General features: G+C 35.4%; 1 protein-coding gene across 1 annotated transcript; it reads right to left on the reverse strand.

Annotated features, from left to right (window-relative positions):
* Nucleotides 1-1,146: 1,146 nt before the first annotated feature.
* tgm1l5 (transglutaminase 1 like 5) lies at nucleotides 1,147-15,565 on the reverse strand. The gene is made up of 13 exons (XM_056234005.1): nucleotides 15,505-15,565; nucleotides 15,224-15,415; nucleotides 14,865-15,116; nucleotides 13,169-13,287; nucleotides 11,990-12,097; nucleotides 11,667-11,844; nucleotides 10,168-10,306; nucleotides 8,975-9,167; nucleotides 8,666-8,819; nucleotides 7,824-8,090; nucleotides 6,193-6,353; nucleotides 5,979-6,115; nucleotides 1,147-1,304 (listed from the first exon to the last, which is right to left on the reverse strand). The coding sequence occupies exons 1-13, from the start codon at nucleotides 15,563-15,565 to the stop codon at nucleotides 1,160-1,162; spliced, it is 2,106 nt and encodes a 701-aa protein (XP_056089980.1). The 3' UTR covers nucleotides 1,147-1,159.
* Nucleotides 15,566-17,265: the final 1,700 nt, after the last annotated feature.

The following is a 17,265-nucleotide window of genomic DNA, read 5'->3' on the forward strand; positions in this document are numbered from 1 at the left end:
TGGCTGTTTAGTAAATGTGCATAGAAGAGGCCAATAAATGTGACTGCTTTAAACACCTAAACACGTCTGTGTGTGTGTGTGTGTACTGTGTACATGTTCATTTATCAAGACAGCTGAATATGCTGAATTAAATGAAGTCTGGTAAATCATGCCACATTTAAACAGTTCATATAAAACTCAATGCAGTGATTTCAATAGTGAGTTTGAGATGTTGTGGAATAAAATGAAAGGCCTTTTGTTAATGAAGTGTTAAGAAGCTGCTCTTACATGCCCCACTTTGACAGGTGTGTTTGTAGTTTTCAGTTTTGAAACGGTTTACTACATGTTTTAGTTCTGTGTGAGCCTTGTAACCCACTAATGAGTTAATTCCTGTGGTTTAGGTCGATTAGTAAAGACAGGTGTCACAGGTTACACCCTCGGCTCGAGGCGCACCAGGGATGGAGAAAGAATTTTAATGTGTAACCTTGCAATAACACTTAAGTCTTTATATATAATGCATTATAAAAGTATTTTAATGCATTAATTATGCCTTGTAATGCAATGTATGGTCTCTCAAATAATTGTAACCACAGTTATAATACTTATGTATTCATTGTACACAACTTTAGAAAGCAATGCATTAAAACATGACAAACCACCAATTTGCATAATATTATAATGCATTTTAACTTTTATTACAATTATTTATGAAAGGATATTATATATTATAGCATTAATTATGAACACCTTTATAATGCATAGAGGCTTTAATTAAAGTGTTACCACTTTAAGTGTAAATGTATTGAAGGATGAATATGACTATTTATAGTATGATTTGTGTGACCAGAAAAAACAAAAACAACGGGAGTTATTTTATTTTTGCGTTTATTGTTTGGTATAGATCTACCAGCAGAGGCTAACCAGCCGAACATTCAAACCCAAACCTTTTGTTCAAGTGGGATGAATATTGCCCATAAGTATAACATCTTATACAAGGACATAATTTAAATGTGACAGTGAAACATTCACACTCCCTTTAATAATCCTGGATAATATGCACCTTGAAAAGCCCCATGTTTAAACTGTGTGGGTTAAGACAAGACTGAAGCCTCAGTGTAGTTATCAATGTCTTGAGAATGTAGATGTTTGTGCTCTGCTCACTAGATGAAGCCAAGGTTTCTCAGCGGCCTTTGACCAAGATGTTTGCGACTCCATGCACCTGAGTGAGCTGAGGACAGTCAAGTGTTGCTAGAAGCTTCTGTGAGCCGGAGCGATTGGGAACTAATGTCTCTGTCAGACTCATTGTGGCTTGGGCTGCGATATCACTGAGAGAAAATATGAAAGATGATTATTTGATAAAATATATTATGTATATATAAAATAGTATGACAAATTTGTTACATATTTTATCAGCATATTGCGTAGTTGTACTTGGATTAAATTATTTTATTTGTGATAATAATGCAATGAAACATGCAAAGCAGTCATACAAAGAAATTATGAACACATGCAAAAATGAGAAAAAAGCCATAAAATATTAACTGAGTTAAATGTTGTAGTCAGTTATGCATAGTAGAATAAATCCTGTAGCTGTAGATTGTCTAATAATTTTGGCAGATAAATACCTTAACCAACTTTAGTGTTTTGTTCTTCCCTCATATTTAAAAAATATATAATATTTTCCTCATATTTTGAGGGTTTAATTGAACTTGTACAGTCATTAAAATCAAATATCATCTACTGACATCACTTTTGGCCACCAATGTGTATTGGTAGTTAGTAGTAAAAAATAAATAAAAATAAATAAATAAATAAATAAATATATATATATATACAGTGGTGTGAAAAAGTGTTTGCCCCCTTTGTAAATATGATCAGAGATGGCTGTAAAAAATAAATCTGCATTGTTAATCCTTTTGATATTTTATTTAAAAAAATTGAAAAAATCTAACCTTTCATTGAAGTAAAAGAATTGAAAGTTTGGGGAAAATCACATTATGAAATAAATGTTTTTCTCCAAAACACGTTGGGAACAATTATTTGCCCCCTTTTATTAAATACTTTTTGCAACCTCCTTTTTCCAAGATACCAGCTCTGAGTCTTCTCTTATAATGCCTGATGAGTTTAGAGAACACCTGACAAGAGATCAGAGACCATTCCTCCATACAGAATCTCTCCAGATCCTTCAGATTCCCAGATCCATGTTGATGCTTCTTCTCTTCAGTTCAGCCCACTCATTTTCTATGGGTTCAGGTCAGGGACTGGGATGGCCATTGCAGATGCTTGGTTTTGTGCTCAGTGACACATTTTTGTTTTGATTTTGATGCTTGTTTTTGGATCACTGTCCTGTTGGAAGATCCAACCACAGCCCATTATAAGATTTCTAGCAGAGGCTGTCAGGTTTTGATTTTTTATCTGTTGGTATTTGAACGAATCCATGATGCCATATATCTGAACAAGATGTCCAGGACTTCTGGCAGAAAATTAGGCCCACAACATTAAAGATACAGCAGAGTATTTCATTCTAAACATGGGGCACTTTTTTATCCCTGTGTGCACCAAACCCACATTAAGTGTTTGCTGCCAAAAAGCTCTTTTTTTTGTTTCATCTGACCATAGAACGTTTGAAAAGTAACTGACACTACAGGAACTTCAAATGGGATGGGTTTCTCTGGTCAGATGAAACAAAAAAATTTGCTTTTTTGGCAGCAAACACTTAAGATGGGTTAGGTTCATACAGGTATAAAAAGTACCCCATGTGTAGAATGAAATACTCTGCTGTATCTTTAATGTTGTGGGCCTAATTTTCTGCCAGAAGTCCTGGACATCTTGTTCAGATATATGGCATCATGGATTCGTTCAAATACCAACAGATAAAAAATCAAAACCTGACAGCCTCTGCTAGAAATCTTATAATGGGCTGTGGTTGGATCTTCCAACAGGACAGTGATCCAAAAACAAGCATCAAAATCAAAACAAAAATGTGTCACTGAGCACAAAACCAAGCATCTGCAATGGCCATCCCAGTCCCTGACCTGAACCCATAGAAAATGAGTGGGCTGAACTGAAGAGAAGAAGCATCAACATGGATCTGGGAATCTGAAGGATCTGGAGAGATTCTGTATGGAGGAATGGTCTCTGATCTCTTGTCAGGTGTTCTCTAAACTCATCAGGCATTATAAGAGAAGACTCAGAGCTGGTATCTTGGAAAAAGGAGGTTGCAAAAAGTATTTAATAAAAGGGGGCAAATAATTGTTCCCAAAGTGTTTTGGAGAAAAACATTTATTTCATAATGTGATTTTCCCCAAACTTTCAATTCTTTTACTTCAATGAAAGGTTAGATTTTTTCAAATTTTTTAAATAAAATATCAAAAGGATTAACAATGCAGATGTATTTTTTACAGCCATCTCTGATCATATTTACAAAGGGGGCAAACACTTTTTCACACCACTGTTTATATACCAACATATCATTTATAATCAACATCAAATTTTAATACATGAAAAATGCATAGACTTCAATGAAGGATCCAGAGTTTTTAATGAATCGACTGAAACAGACTTTGGTGAAGTAATTCAGCAAACCTAATTCACCAAATTCACTATTGAAGTTTAAATCAGAGAAACCAGTAAAACATTATGTCTTAAAGGTAGGGATGCACGATATAGGAATTTGGCCGATATTCGATATGCCGATATTTTCAAACTAATTTTGCCCGATGCCGATACCGATACCGATATATTTGTATTTTTTTTTAAGTGCAAAAAAAGCTTATTAAAGCTTCTATTAATGTTCTCAGTCAAGAGCAGTGTGTGATTTCCTCTGTGTTTTGTTGTTTTATTAACATTAACGGGATAGTTCTCCCAAAAATTTAAATTGTCATCATTTACTCTCTCAAGTTTCTTTCTTCTGTTGAAATTATAAAAGTTATTTGGAAGAATGTGGCTTACCAAACAGTTGCTGTACTTTAGTGACTTCCATAGTATATTTAAGCACAAGAAAGAAATGAATCCAGGTTTGAAACAACATTAGATAGACAGAATTTTTATTTCTGGGTGCAGTATCTCTTTAAAGACAAGCGGCAGAATATTATTACTGTCTCTTTAAGAACTGCACGCGAGTAACGCGACGCGTCTAATATACACGCATTTGACACGCAGATTTTCTCTGTTTGCTTTCACTTTAGACATAACCAACTTTATGTAAACCTTGTGTGTATTTGACAGTATCAGCGCAATAAGACTCGAAAGATAAGTTAGTCCAGTATGCAGGCGCTGTGACGGCTTTAGTTCCTGTGAGCGTCGGGTGTAACGCGCTCAGAAAAGCGGATGTTAGAACAGCGCATCAGCACGTGAATGACATGTTTACCTAGCAAGACTTTGACGCACATGCAAACAATGAACTTTTGTGAATTGCAGTGTCCCGTGAGTGTAACTGTACCTCTGCGTTTACATGTGATGTGATGTGAATGTACGTCGCGTTGTACAGTATGTTGAGATGAAGGCGCCAGAATTGAACTGATAGAATGCACGATACTATGATTTTTCTTCAAAAGCAGATCGTGGAGACATTTTAATCGTCCATGATCAAAAACCGTGAGACGCACACTCCTAGTTGGAAGTTTAAGTTGCTGGCGCTCATGCTTTGTTCACGGTCGTCACGTGCGCATAGGAAACACGCCACCCTATCGGCAAGACTCATCGGCAGAAATATTCATATCGGCCGATGCCGATGATGGTCATTTTAGCTTTTATCGGCCGATACCGATGTTGTCCCGATATCATCGTGCATCCCTACTTAAAGGAGAACTCCGGCGAAAAATGAACCTTTGGTCTAATTACACATTGTTACCTAGTCAACCGTTATCTGAGATTTGTTTTCATGATTATCGAATGTAAATAGTTTTATCTCTAAAAACAGTTTAGCCTATAAAGCTAGTATAACGCTAGTATATTGGGCATAGATCAATGACAAATAAAAATCGCTTGTTAATACCACTAACAAGGCTCAAAATAGCCCCACACTAACACGGTAGCATAATGAGGGTCCCTACCTTCAAACCGAAGCATTGAGAACTTTGTCAGTGTCCAGACAGTTTAATAAGAAGATATTTAATACATACAGTCAACTTCACGTATACAGGCAGGAGCCATCTTTGAAATACAGCCTTTACCAGTCGATCTACGAACGCCGATCCAAGTGCGCTGGTGAGATGTGAACGAGCTATAAGTTGTGATAAGGTGAGCGCGAACAGCAGGCTTGGATCGGCGTTCGTAGATCGACTGGTAAAGGCTGTATTTCAAAGATGGCTCCTGCTTGTATACGCGAAGTTGACTGTATGTATTAAATATCTTCTTATTAAACTGTCTGGACACTGACAAAGTTCTCAATGCTTCGGTTTGAAGGTAGGGACCCTCATTATGCTACCGTGTTAGTGTGGGGCTATTTTGAGCCTTGTTAGTGGTATTAACAAGCGATTTTTATTTGTCATTGATCTATGCCCAATATACTAGCGTTATACTAGCTTTATAGGCTAAACTGTTTTTAGAGATAAAACTATTTACATTCGATAATCATGAAAACAAATCTCAGAGAACGGTTGACTAGGTACCAATGTGTAATTAGACCAAAGGTTCATTTTGCGCCGGAGTTCTCCTTTAATACTCTTATACTCACAAGCCAATGAAGGATTGTATAATTAATCTTCTTTAGAAAACGGATTTTTCTTAAATTTAGTAAAAAAAAAAAAATTAAGGTGACGTGGTGTGTGCTTTCTATTGTAATAACAGTAAATTATGCATAATTACAAGTAACTAACCGTAACTCTATAGTATGTACATGTAGTTCATTAATATTACTCAGTACTTATTTGAGTAAGTACAACGTGTAACCTAACCTTTTTTTTTTTTTAAGCAGCAAAATCATAGTGAACATTCATTGATAAAAAACACTTCATCAGAAAACAGTTTGATTCAGTGAATGCAAATGAACGTCTTACCCGTAGTGAGTGGTTTTGACATTCTGCATTCCCAGCCCCTCGATCCGGATCACGACGTCCTTCAGGACACGGGGCAGTGGGTTCTGGAATTTGATCTTGACTGTCAGCTCTCTGCCCACTACAGCATCACATACAGGCTGAGAGAGAAAACCGCATTAATGCATCATGGCCAGCCAGCTGGGTAATATTCTCAGCAGGAGTCGTTTAAACTCACAGCGATGATGAGGTCTGGGGTACGCAGTCTGAAGCTGAACTGTTTGGCCAGACTTTGTTTGGTCTCAGTGACCCGTCCCGAGAGAGTGAGCACCAGAGCCGACTGACCCAGCAGCTTCTCCTTATATTCCTCATAGTGCAGGGTCCACTCCAGAGACCGCACTACACAGCCGAAACATTCATGAGACTCCAAACACACATCACCATTTAAAATGGACTATATTAATAAGAACAATTGGTTACAACTACCATATCAGTTATTGAATTACATTGGTTTTGTCTTATTTACAAGTTCTATACCAGTGTTATTTTATTTTAGTATTATTTATAGGTCTATACTATAATAGAATTTGTTACTTTCATTTTTATATTTTGCATTTTTAATGTCAATTTTTGTTTTAGTAATTTGCGTTTTAAAATATTTTTAAATAGGTTTAATTAACTGTTAATGCAGTTGTAGTTTTAGTCATTTTAGTACTTCAATTTAAAAATTATTTCAGTTAATTAACACTTTGTGTTACCACATTAATAATAATAATAATAACAATATTTGGTTGCAAGTACAATACAATAACCATTAATGTTACCATTGTGTTAATACAATATACATATTAGATAAACTTAAAAAAACTGAAATGAAAATGAACTGAAATTATTTTATTTATTTATTGTTAAATAGTGTTATTATTATAATAATATTACTATAATAATAACAAATATTGTTATTATTAATATGGTAACACTTTACTAAAGTGTCACCATATTAATAATAATAACAACAATATTTGGTTACAAGTACCATATGAATTATTGAATTAAAATATAATTAATTTGGTTTCACCTTATTTACAAGTAGACAACAATACCAGTGTTATTAGTATTATTAACATACTTCTATAGTATTTACTGTTTTTAATTAGCTTGTATTTTTATATTTTCTGTTTTTAAATTAATTTTAAAGGTTTTGTTGTGTGCTTTTGTCCTTTTTATTTGTTTGTTTGTCTGATACGTTTTTCATCTAATATTTATATTTTATTATTCATAATGATAATAAAATGTAGTAACTAGTATCATCTGGGTTATTGAATTAAATGGAATGTTAGTAGAATTAAAAAGGTTTAGTCCTATTTTACTAGTATACAACACTCTACCAGTGTTACTTTAATATTATTTATATACTATTATAGTATGTAATAATATTTGTAATATTTAATAATTAAGTTTTATTTTATTTTATTTTAAGTTCTTTGTTGTGGTTTTTCTTTGATATTATTTAGATATTTATAGTAAGTTATTTAGCTTTAAGTGTTATTGCAGTTGTAGTTTAGTACTTCAGTTTAAAAACGTAAAATAAAATTAAAATAAAAAACTGAAAATATATTAAAGTCATCCAAACAAGTTTCGGTTTTAGTAATTGTTATGTGCCTTTTCATTGTTATTGTTTTGTTTGTTTTTTCAAATTTCTATATCTTTAATTTAGTGTTATAGCGTTTCTAATTTTCTTTTAAGGTTAAGTGTTTCATCTAATATTTATGTTTTAGCTTTATTTCAATGACCAAAAAATGACTAACAATTGTTAAGTATCACGAATGTCTCATGTGTTGTTCTGCTGCTGAGATCATCTCCTCTCACCTTCATGGGGCTTGAGCTCAACACTGGTCTGGTCCTTCTTCAGGACGATCTTGTTGGCTGTCGCCTGGCTGTAGAGATCAACACTGCGAGGAGCGCTGCTGTTGTTCTTCAGAAGGATGGACAGCTCAGCATCCTGACCAACACATGGTCCATCCCCCCGGATGGACACGTCAACAGTCACATCACTGGCACTGGTGGGAGAGTAGACGGATCGCTTGGAGCCGAAGCTACAGGCCGCTTCCACAGCTTTGCGCTCCTCCGACGAACCTGATCAACGAGAGGGCAGGGATAATTATAAGCACATTTTTAATGTTGTTTATATGTCTGGGTGGTGTTTTTAATATGCTTTAAGACAAACCATGTGCAAATTCATCAGTCATGTTACTAAATGTTACTATTGTTTTTGAATTTTCACAATGCTTTATATTAGTGCTGTCAAATCAAATAATCATGATTAATCACATCTAACATAAAAATTTGTAAATACATTTTATATATATATATATATATATTAAACATGAAGATTTGTAAAAAAAAAAATTATATATGAGTGTGTGTGATATCACACACACACTCATATATAATATTTTTTACTGATTTTCATGTTAGATGCGATTAATCACGATTAATCGATTTGATAGCACTACTTTTTGTATAAAGTTTTACATTTTTGAAGTACATTTTAAAATTGTGCTTTATAAATACATTTGAATTTGATACTCTATAGTATATATATATATAATAATTATGTATTTTTAAAATTAAGCATGTAAACGTTTTTGTCACGTTTAAGTGCAAACCTTATCACAACTGTCAAGTCATTATTTAATGTGTATTTTCACCTTCTGGGTGTTTGTAGAGGTGTGTGATGTCCACACGTTTGTCTGAGCCAACATCTTTGGTGCTGATGCAGTGACCCACTGCGCTCTTGTCAACCCGAATCACATCGAAGGTCCCGTTAGTTTTGCGCTGCCAGTAGACTTTATCGCTGTTCACCTACAACACAAAGAGCCAAATATTTAGTACCGTACTAGCACACCATATTATAAAACTACGTGGTGAGATTATGTGCGACAGATAGAAATATGAGGCAGATATGCTAATAAAACATTAGATATCATTAAACATAAATAGGAAAGTAATTAGCATACTTCAGCAAAAACGAAGCCCGTGTCATATTTGAGGAAGGTCTGTCCACTGCGGACCGCAGCAACAGATGTTGGGCCGCAGCAGAAGACGCCCTGGCTGGTCTCCTGAGGAGTGGAGTCAACCACCTGCCAACCCCCAAAACCAGATGGCAGGTCGGGACGGGACATCCAGGCCTCATTCCACACGTGGAAGTTCCTACATAGAGAGAAAAGCAGCAACTTTAAAGGAATAGTTCACCAAAAAATTTAATTATCCCATAATGTACTCACCCTCAAGCCATCTTAGGTGTACCGTATATGACTTTCTTTTTTCAGCCGAACACAATCGGAGTTATATTAAATGATATTTCATGGCTTTTCCCAGCTTTGTAATGGAATTGAATAGTGACCGAATAGTGACCAGCTGTTGCTGGAAGCCAGGGATTATAGTTCATAAAGTTTTAAATATGGATATTTTTCTTACAAAAACCCATCGCTTTGCTTCAGAAGGCATTTATTAATCCACTGGAGTCATATGGATTACTTGTGAGCTTTTTGGAGCTTCAAAAACTTTGGCACTATTCAATGCCATTACAAAGCATGGATGTTGTTAAATAAAGCTCTGATTGAGTTTGACTGAAAGAAGAAAGTCATACACCTAGGATTTAGGGTGAGTAAATTATGGGGCATTTTTGGGCGAACTATTCCTTTAACGTTGTCAAATTATTAAAACAATAATGAACCTACAACTTTTATGAAATCACAAATAGCATACTTCATGAGGCATCCTGCAATTGCATAACACACTGCAGTATCATGGAAAAGGGAAAATGGGTTTATACTTAAAATAAAATATTAAAAACATTAAACTTATTTATTCCAGCTAGTTGCCACATTTCCCATTTTAATGTAACGTTAGTTTAAATTGATGTAGGCCTACCAAAATAACAATTAATAAAAACTGTAGGCTACAGACTAGACATTTCGAAGATAAATAAAATTAGGCTATTTTAACTAAATTAAACTACTATAATTCAACTATACTTAAAATAAAAACAAAAAATAGAAAATAAAAACAAATTCAAATTCAATATATATATATATATATATATATATATATATATATATATATATATATATATATATATATATATATATATATATATTTAGCATTGCGACGATAGTAAAATAACACGTGAATACAAACACGATCTTACCAGATTGAATCCCGGTTAAGGTCTTTAATTTCTTTAAGATTCTCGTCTAAATAAACATCTGTTGTCAAGGAACTGTCAGTGTCATGAGCAGAACTGAAGTTTGAGACTGGACGTGTGGGAATGCCAAAACACCGACACACTGAGAGAAAAAGAGAGAAACATTAACAAAGTGCCCAAGATTTCATATATTTCCCAACCTCTCTGGTCGAGTTTCCATTTAGCCTAATAAACGTGCAATTTGTATTTGGATGTTGTTGATACGCAAAAAAAGACAAAACTCGTTTGTGAATGGAATTCGTTCTGATCTGCCTGTCCTCGCTTCCGTCAAGTTTGTAAAACAAACCCTCGCATTACACTTCAGTTCAGCGGGAGCTCTGGGTCTGGACTGTCACGAAAACTCACAATAAAGGTAATAACTTATAAGGTACTAGGCAATTTTCGGAGAGACTAGCAATAGCGAGCTAGCTTTGGAAGCATAAGATCCAGCCATCCCTTCACTCCAAAGCCACGCCTCCTTCAAACACATGAAGGGAGCAAACAAAAGCGATTTAAACTACCTCATGTCTCAAAGCAGTGAAAGCACATCACATTACATTAATAATATATATATATATATATATATATATATATATATATATATATATATATATATATATATATATATATATATATATATATATATATATGTATATATATACACACACACACACATTTAGACAAATTAATTAGTGATAGCTATCAGGATATGAATAGACTTTCTGCCAGCATAACAAAACATGTATCTGGAACAAATCACCTAGGCCTACTCTGCGTTTAATAGGCCTACATTATTAATACATCGTTCATGGAATGTTTATTTCTGAATTGTTTTAGTTGGACGTTCATTTAACATTTTTGAAATGTTACTAGGCTACAACTTACTTCAGAACATTCAAAAGTAACGTTCCCATAGGCCTAAATGTTTGCAAAATGATTAAATGAACATAATCACATAAAAATGGTTTGAACATTCAAAAATAACATTTCCATAACTTAATGGTTCTTAGAACATATTTTTGTTAGCTGGACTAATTGCACTTTTTTCATTAATTGTACATCGCTAATGTAAATAGGCCTATTGTGTGGGGAAAATATATCTGTTTTCTACATACAGAAGCAACTTTATATAGATAAACATTGTGTCATGATCACATGTTAATGCCAAGTGTAAACAGGGCCTCTTTTAAGGGTGTAAGTGACAACACTTTGATTATATTTCTTTACTAAACGATGGTCATGATTCAATTCAATTAACCTTTTGGTACTATGCAGAATTGCTAGACATAAATATATGATTTTATAAAAAAAAACCTTATTTTTATTTAGCTCAATTGCAATGCTTCACTCTCTATGTTAGACAACAGCAGTATACGCACTTGTAGGAAAGCTGGTTCTATCCTCATGTTAAATTTTAGGCCCCTATTCTGTATCATTGTCAATAATGCTCAATAAAATATTACGTGTGTTGGTGACTCCAGCAAAGACCCAGCACTGTCCAAATTTGACAGGTATTCCTTTACTGTTGTGGTATTGTTTCAGGATGGCACTGCTTCCACTCCAGGCTGTTGGAGAAAGTCCTCCCTCATAGGTATTTTGCCAGTTACCCATCAGCACACCTTGATCGTCATTGGAATTGACCTGACACATTGACAAAATGATGTTATCTGCTTCACGTCATCACGATTCATTGATCATCACTGAGCTGCAGACCTTATCAGTCGTCCTTACACAACAACCGAGCATGGAAAAACCCAATGTTGGTAAAAAGAGAGTCCAGACCTACCATGGCAGACACCACTCTGACTATGTTAACAGGGTCTCCCCATCCCGAGCAAGGACTGCCACTTTTCTCCAACACAAAGAAACAAGCCGCCAAGACTCCTTCATCAAACTAAGAATCACAGATCAGAGGTTGGAGATTGAAACAAGCACATTACAGAAAATAAAAGTTTGAAATGTTGTCTTGAAAATAATGCAACATGGGTTTTCTACTTCATGGAAATATGGCTCAATATCTGCAATATATCCCAACTAACAAGTTTAGGTTCCCAGGACGTTCTAGGAATATACATTTTTGGGTCTCAGAACGTTTTTCCATTTTTACCTCTAAAGTCGGAGAACTATTCTGCAATCATGATTCAATGTTTCAACAATAGCTTGTATTGATCCACTGTTAAATTATTCTTTTACGCATTTGCCAGCCACTTTTATTCAAATTACGAGCTACACTAAAGAAAAGTTGCTACCTTAAATTGTTAAGTTGGATGTTTAAATAATTTCAAATGCAACTACATTAAGCTGACTTTAAAAAAAAAGTTGAATCTTGTATAACTGTAGTTTAAAAAAGTTGAAAATTGCTTAACTTATTTTGATGAGTTAAAGCAATGTAAAAACATATGTTGTCATAACTTATTGATCATATCATTTTTTACAGTGTTTTTGCAAATAATTAATTCTCTGGGAATCAAACCCTTGCCATTGTTAATGCAATGCTCTACTGTCTGAGCTCCAGGAAGGATAAAACAAACCTTCTTAAAACAAGTCAAATACATTTTCATTTGAAAAATAAAAAAAACTGATTAGCTGAACAGTATTAAGAATAATTCATAAAATCAGCCATTTGGAAACATTCTTAAGTTTTCACACACACACACACACACACACACACACACACACACACACACACACACACACACACACACACACACACACACACACACACACACACACACACACACACACACACACACACACACACACACACACACACACACACACACACACACACACAACTGCAAGTAATGTTAGTTTACGATTGTAAAAATTAATCGAAAATGAGAATGATGAGAATTCTTGAAAAATAACCAGATAATAACAGGAAACCTACATTTTACTGATACATTTAAACAACTAATGAAAACATGCCGTTTTTTTTTTTTTTTTTGAAATGTTGAAATTTTACCTGACCAAAATTCCAGGTTCTGGTACCAATCTGTTGCTCTGTTCCATAGTACAGTTTGCCCATATTATTCAGTACATATTCAGTCCTCTCAGCTTCATCATTCATGTACACAGAGTCATCTGTTAAGAACAGAAAGAGAGAGAAAGTTGACATTTCAATGGATTAGCTTCATTAACATTAGCCTGGGAAAACCCAGACAACTTCCGGCAAATTTAGATTTGCTCTGAAAGTTAGTCTGGCAAAGAGCTCATTCAAGCCCATTTCCAATCCGTCGAAATCAAGGCACCAATCAGAAACGTTGGGGCGGGCTTTACACGATGACGACAGCGCTGGGATTTTGAAGCAGATTTTGTAGCCTACATTACAAAGATGGATGCCGCCGTCGAACATCACTCGTTCCTATCAGCTATCGCGTCTGTCTTAAGAAATCACCGCATGTGTTTCATGCGCCAGCGCTCATTTATTCGACCAGACGATCTTCATAAAGTTATCCCAGAAAGGAAAAGTAACTCCGTTTCATCCAAATAACAAAGATTCGTCTGATGGAAGATGCCAGATGATACAGTTCGCTCTGCAACCTACACAGTGCCCTGCGAGGACTATGTTCATGTAGTGGCAGTTCTCAGTCCATTGTTTCCCATCTCCTCAGCTTCACTTATTCGCTGCAGAAGTTCTCGTCTCTCTAGGAGGAGCTGGTCGTTTTCTTCTGTCATTGTCCTAATCCAGTCCTTCTCTTTCTCTGAGAGACTTGTCGCAAGAGCCAGATCATTTTCCAGCTGCTGGATCCTGTGCTCATGTTGGGCGACTGTCTTCATGAAGATCTGTTTGCTCTTTTGTAAACATAATAGTTTCCTTTTAGTTAAAAACCGAGCAAAGAACAACACTCGGAGATGTGTCTCCGCCGCTCTGCATACGTCATCTCCTTCATCGCTCTGATTGGGTTTAGGTCTATCCGCGACGTCCGTTGGTGACGCCCCTCTGGAAATGATTAGTCTATGACGCTTTACCAGACCATAACTCAGTTACAACTGAGAATGGTCTGGTTTTAACCAGGCTACATTAACATGCAAGTTCACACTGTTATTTCATGATTCGGTCAAATGGTCCTATGCCTGCTACAGATTGTGCGATTTCAGCAATCCTATAAGATCATTACAAATCACACCGTACGACATGGATCTAATAAACTTGGATACGACATGTACAGTATGTAGACACTGTACGATGATGACACCCATTGAATCGTAGGCTAAAAACGCAAGTTAGTTGTAAGAAATGTCATTAGCATGTGCTAGTGGTAAATAAATAGAGCAAAATCAATCGCACTTTGGCAATTGTGATATTTATGTGCGCTGAAAATAGAGGAGGAAGCGAAAGAGGCCAACATGGCATGCCAATTTTGCAAATGGAGCTTGAGTAAAGTAGTTTTAAGTTATAGCACCATGACACGTTGATCAATACGGCATTTCATGTTGCATTTTTATTGGCTAGCAAACACTTTGGGCGCAAGGCCATGACGCCGGCCGTCTTTGAATCTATCTCACTGTACGACGTACGACCACCGCTTAGGAGCCAAGACCACAGAAATCGCCACGATTGGTCAACTTTTGTCTGGGACAGCCCAAAATCATACAATCTGTGTGTGTTAGTTTTAGGTATACTGATAGACACACACAGTGTCCCCTTCTAATAATACCTTTGCACCAGGGGTTGAACAGCATGTAAATGTCATTTTCAGGTGTGTCTGGTGAAGTGGCCTTTCCCGCCGGGCAGTTTGTGACCACAGTGAGTTTGTACCGTCCAATACAAGCGTTTGGGAGGGAGTAAACTGACAGTCTGATTGAAGTCTTCGCCTGTTCAACAATCTTTACCTCCCAGGCATCTTTCTTGAATTCCGACACTAATGGAACAATTACAAAACTGCCCTTGTGTACGGGTATGTCGTCACCTGCAAAACACACATACAAGAATCATTTTTATCAGGTGATACAAGACGGTTTGAATGGCAGGTGTATCAGCGTTTGCAACAGTGGGTACAGTAAAGCCATGACTGACCAAGTCTCAGCTCCAGCTGAAGTTGGTCTCTGTTTGGAACAAAAGGTCTGGACAGCTCAATAGACATCTGGAAACACTGTCCTCTACGGACGATGAGATGACTGCTAAAGAAACCATCCGTGTGATGCTCCTGTCGATTCTGTCCTTTGCTGGTCCTGATGAGGTCAATAGATCGTACCTGCAGTACTGCATCTAAACAATTAGACATATAAGGAAAGCTTAGCATGACAAACTAAAAAAATGTTATTTTAAATATAGTTTTGGTGATTTCTTGAGAAAACCTGTATATGGTTTCAGGTTCATGTGAGCCTGAGGTGAACGTGATTTCACCAAGTACAACATGATCCTGGAACAATCTTTTAAACAACCAATCAGATTTGAGGTACAAGTTTACAGTTAATATCAGGTTTAGGCTTACAACCAGAGTTAGGTGCATCTGGATCAGTGTTATTCACCTATCATTTCCCTCTGATTTTATGGATAAGTTATGGGTAGGGTTAGTTAGAATACATTTTCAGATAGGAATTCAACAAAATATGTCTTTCTTAGTGAAATCATGGTGACCCGACCCTGATTAGACGTGTGTCTTAGCATGCATTTACAAAAATTAATTTTGTATTCAAAAACTGCACGATACAGATCTATACAGTGAAGCCATCGCTAAAACATCACCAAGTACACCACAAACACATTAACATATTTATGTGTTTTAATATAAATACCCAGCAATTGTGTTTTCTGCATACTAAATTGATATACTTAAAGTCTGCTAAACTGGAGCAACTCATTTTGTACTTAGTTACCCAGAAATAGTGCTGAAATTCAACTAGAGATAGAAATATTTGATTGTGCTAAAGTGGAACTATTGCAAGTACTGTATACTTTAGGTACACTTTAAATATCTAATATTTAAAGACTGATATTATTCAGAGATCATACTATCCTTACTAATAGTGATATTAAACACATTTTAAGGCTTAATATTAATAAATGTGCACTGTGCAATAAAGTAGTACTCCAAATAAAGTTTATTTATATTAATATCAGTAAGTTTATGTATTTTAGGTTTTTTTTCACGAGGGATAGTATAAGCTTTGTCAATGCAACAATGACAATCAGACCTTATAATATTATTTACTATTATGCACTGCAGTATAAAGATATATCGCTCTTACCGTTCACTTCTACATGTGGACCCCTGAGAGGAAGAGAGAGACATTTTTCAAACTTTATTCTTAAAGCTATAATTACTTACAAAACAACGTTTAAATGGAATTAACATTTTTTTGTACTCATACAAGCTGAATTAACTGCAGAAAACTGGAGAAGAAGAGGGTGATAAATATTTTTCTGGCTTTCTCATCAAAATATAAGGATAAAAAATCCAAAATCTAAATTAGGATTATGTGCAAAATTAAACTAGATCACAAACACACACATAAAATAAATAGATAGATAGAATAGAATACTTACATGTTTGCGGTTGAATTCATTTGAAGAGTATTTGGATAGAGTAACTGCACCTAAACAACTTGAACTTCAGTCTGGAGGCAAAACTTCCTTCACTCGAATGTGTTTCTCCTGAGCAGCCATGATGTATATATTCACATCTTCATCTCCACCCCATCCACAGCTCAGAGCTGAAGAGTGTGAAGAATTTCATGTATCATGACAGAAATGTGTGTGTTGTTGAGGTTGAATCTCACAAGGTATTTTTAACATATTTAAATATGGCCTTAGTGCAATCTTTAAAGCGTCACTTAAATTAAGGTTGGTCTCATTTGTTGTAATGATGTCAAAGGAGTACTTAGAGATAATTATCATAACATTTTAACTGCCTCATTAAGACATTAATTTCTCAACTAAATTCTTAACTGATACGCAGGATTTCTATAATAAGGTGGCTAATACTGAGCCTCAAACACACGTGCACCAAAGGAACAGAATGAAAAACTCGAATTGTTTTTAGAAGCCCATTACTTAATGACAAGAAGCTTTTCATTTGTTATTTTAGACCCCTAGTGGTCTGTGAAAGTGCTAGG

Source organism: Rhinichthys klamathensis, unplaced genomic scaffold, assembly GCF_029890125.1.
Source record: "Rhinichthys klamathensis goyatoka isolate OS25496 unplaced genomic scaffold, OSU_Roscu_1.1 h1tg000386l_1, whole genome shotgun sequence".
NCBI lineage: Eukaryota > Metazoa > Chordata > Actinopteri > Cypriniformes > Leuciscidae > Rhinichthys > Rhinichthys klamathensis.

What these genes read in the sequence shown, in the direction of transcription:
- tgm1l5 (XM_056234005.1), bottom strand. Translation starts at nt 15,565, where the DNA reads ATGTTGTACTTGGTGAAATCACGTTCACCTCAGGCTCACATGAACCTG. An exon ending in TCAGAGTGGTGTCTGCCATG is followed by an intron (nt 11,845 to 11,989) that starts GTAGGTCTGGAC and finishes TCAATGTGTCAG; the next exon opens with GTCAATTCCAATGACGATCA. An exon ending in TGCTGGAGTCACCAACACAC is followed by an intron (nt 10,307 to 11,666) that starts GTAATATTTTAT and finishes TTTTTCTCTCAG; the next exon opens with TGTGTCGGTGTTTTGGCATT.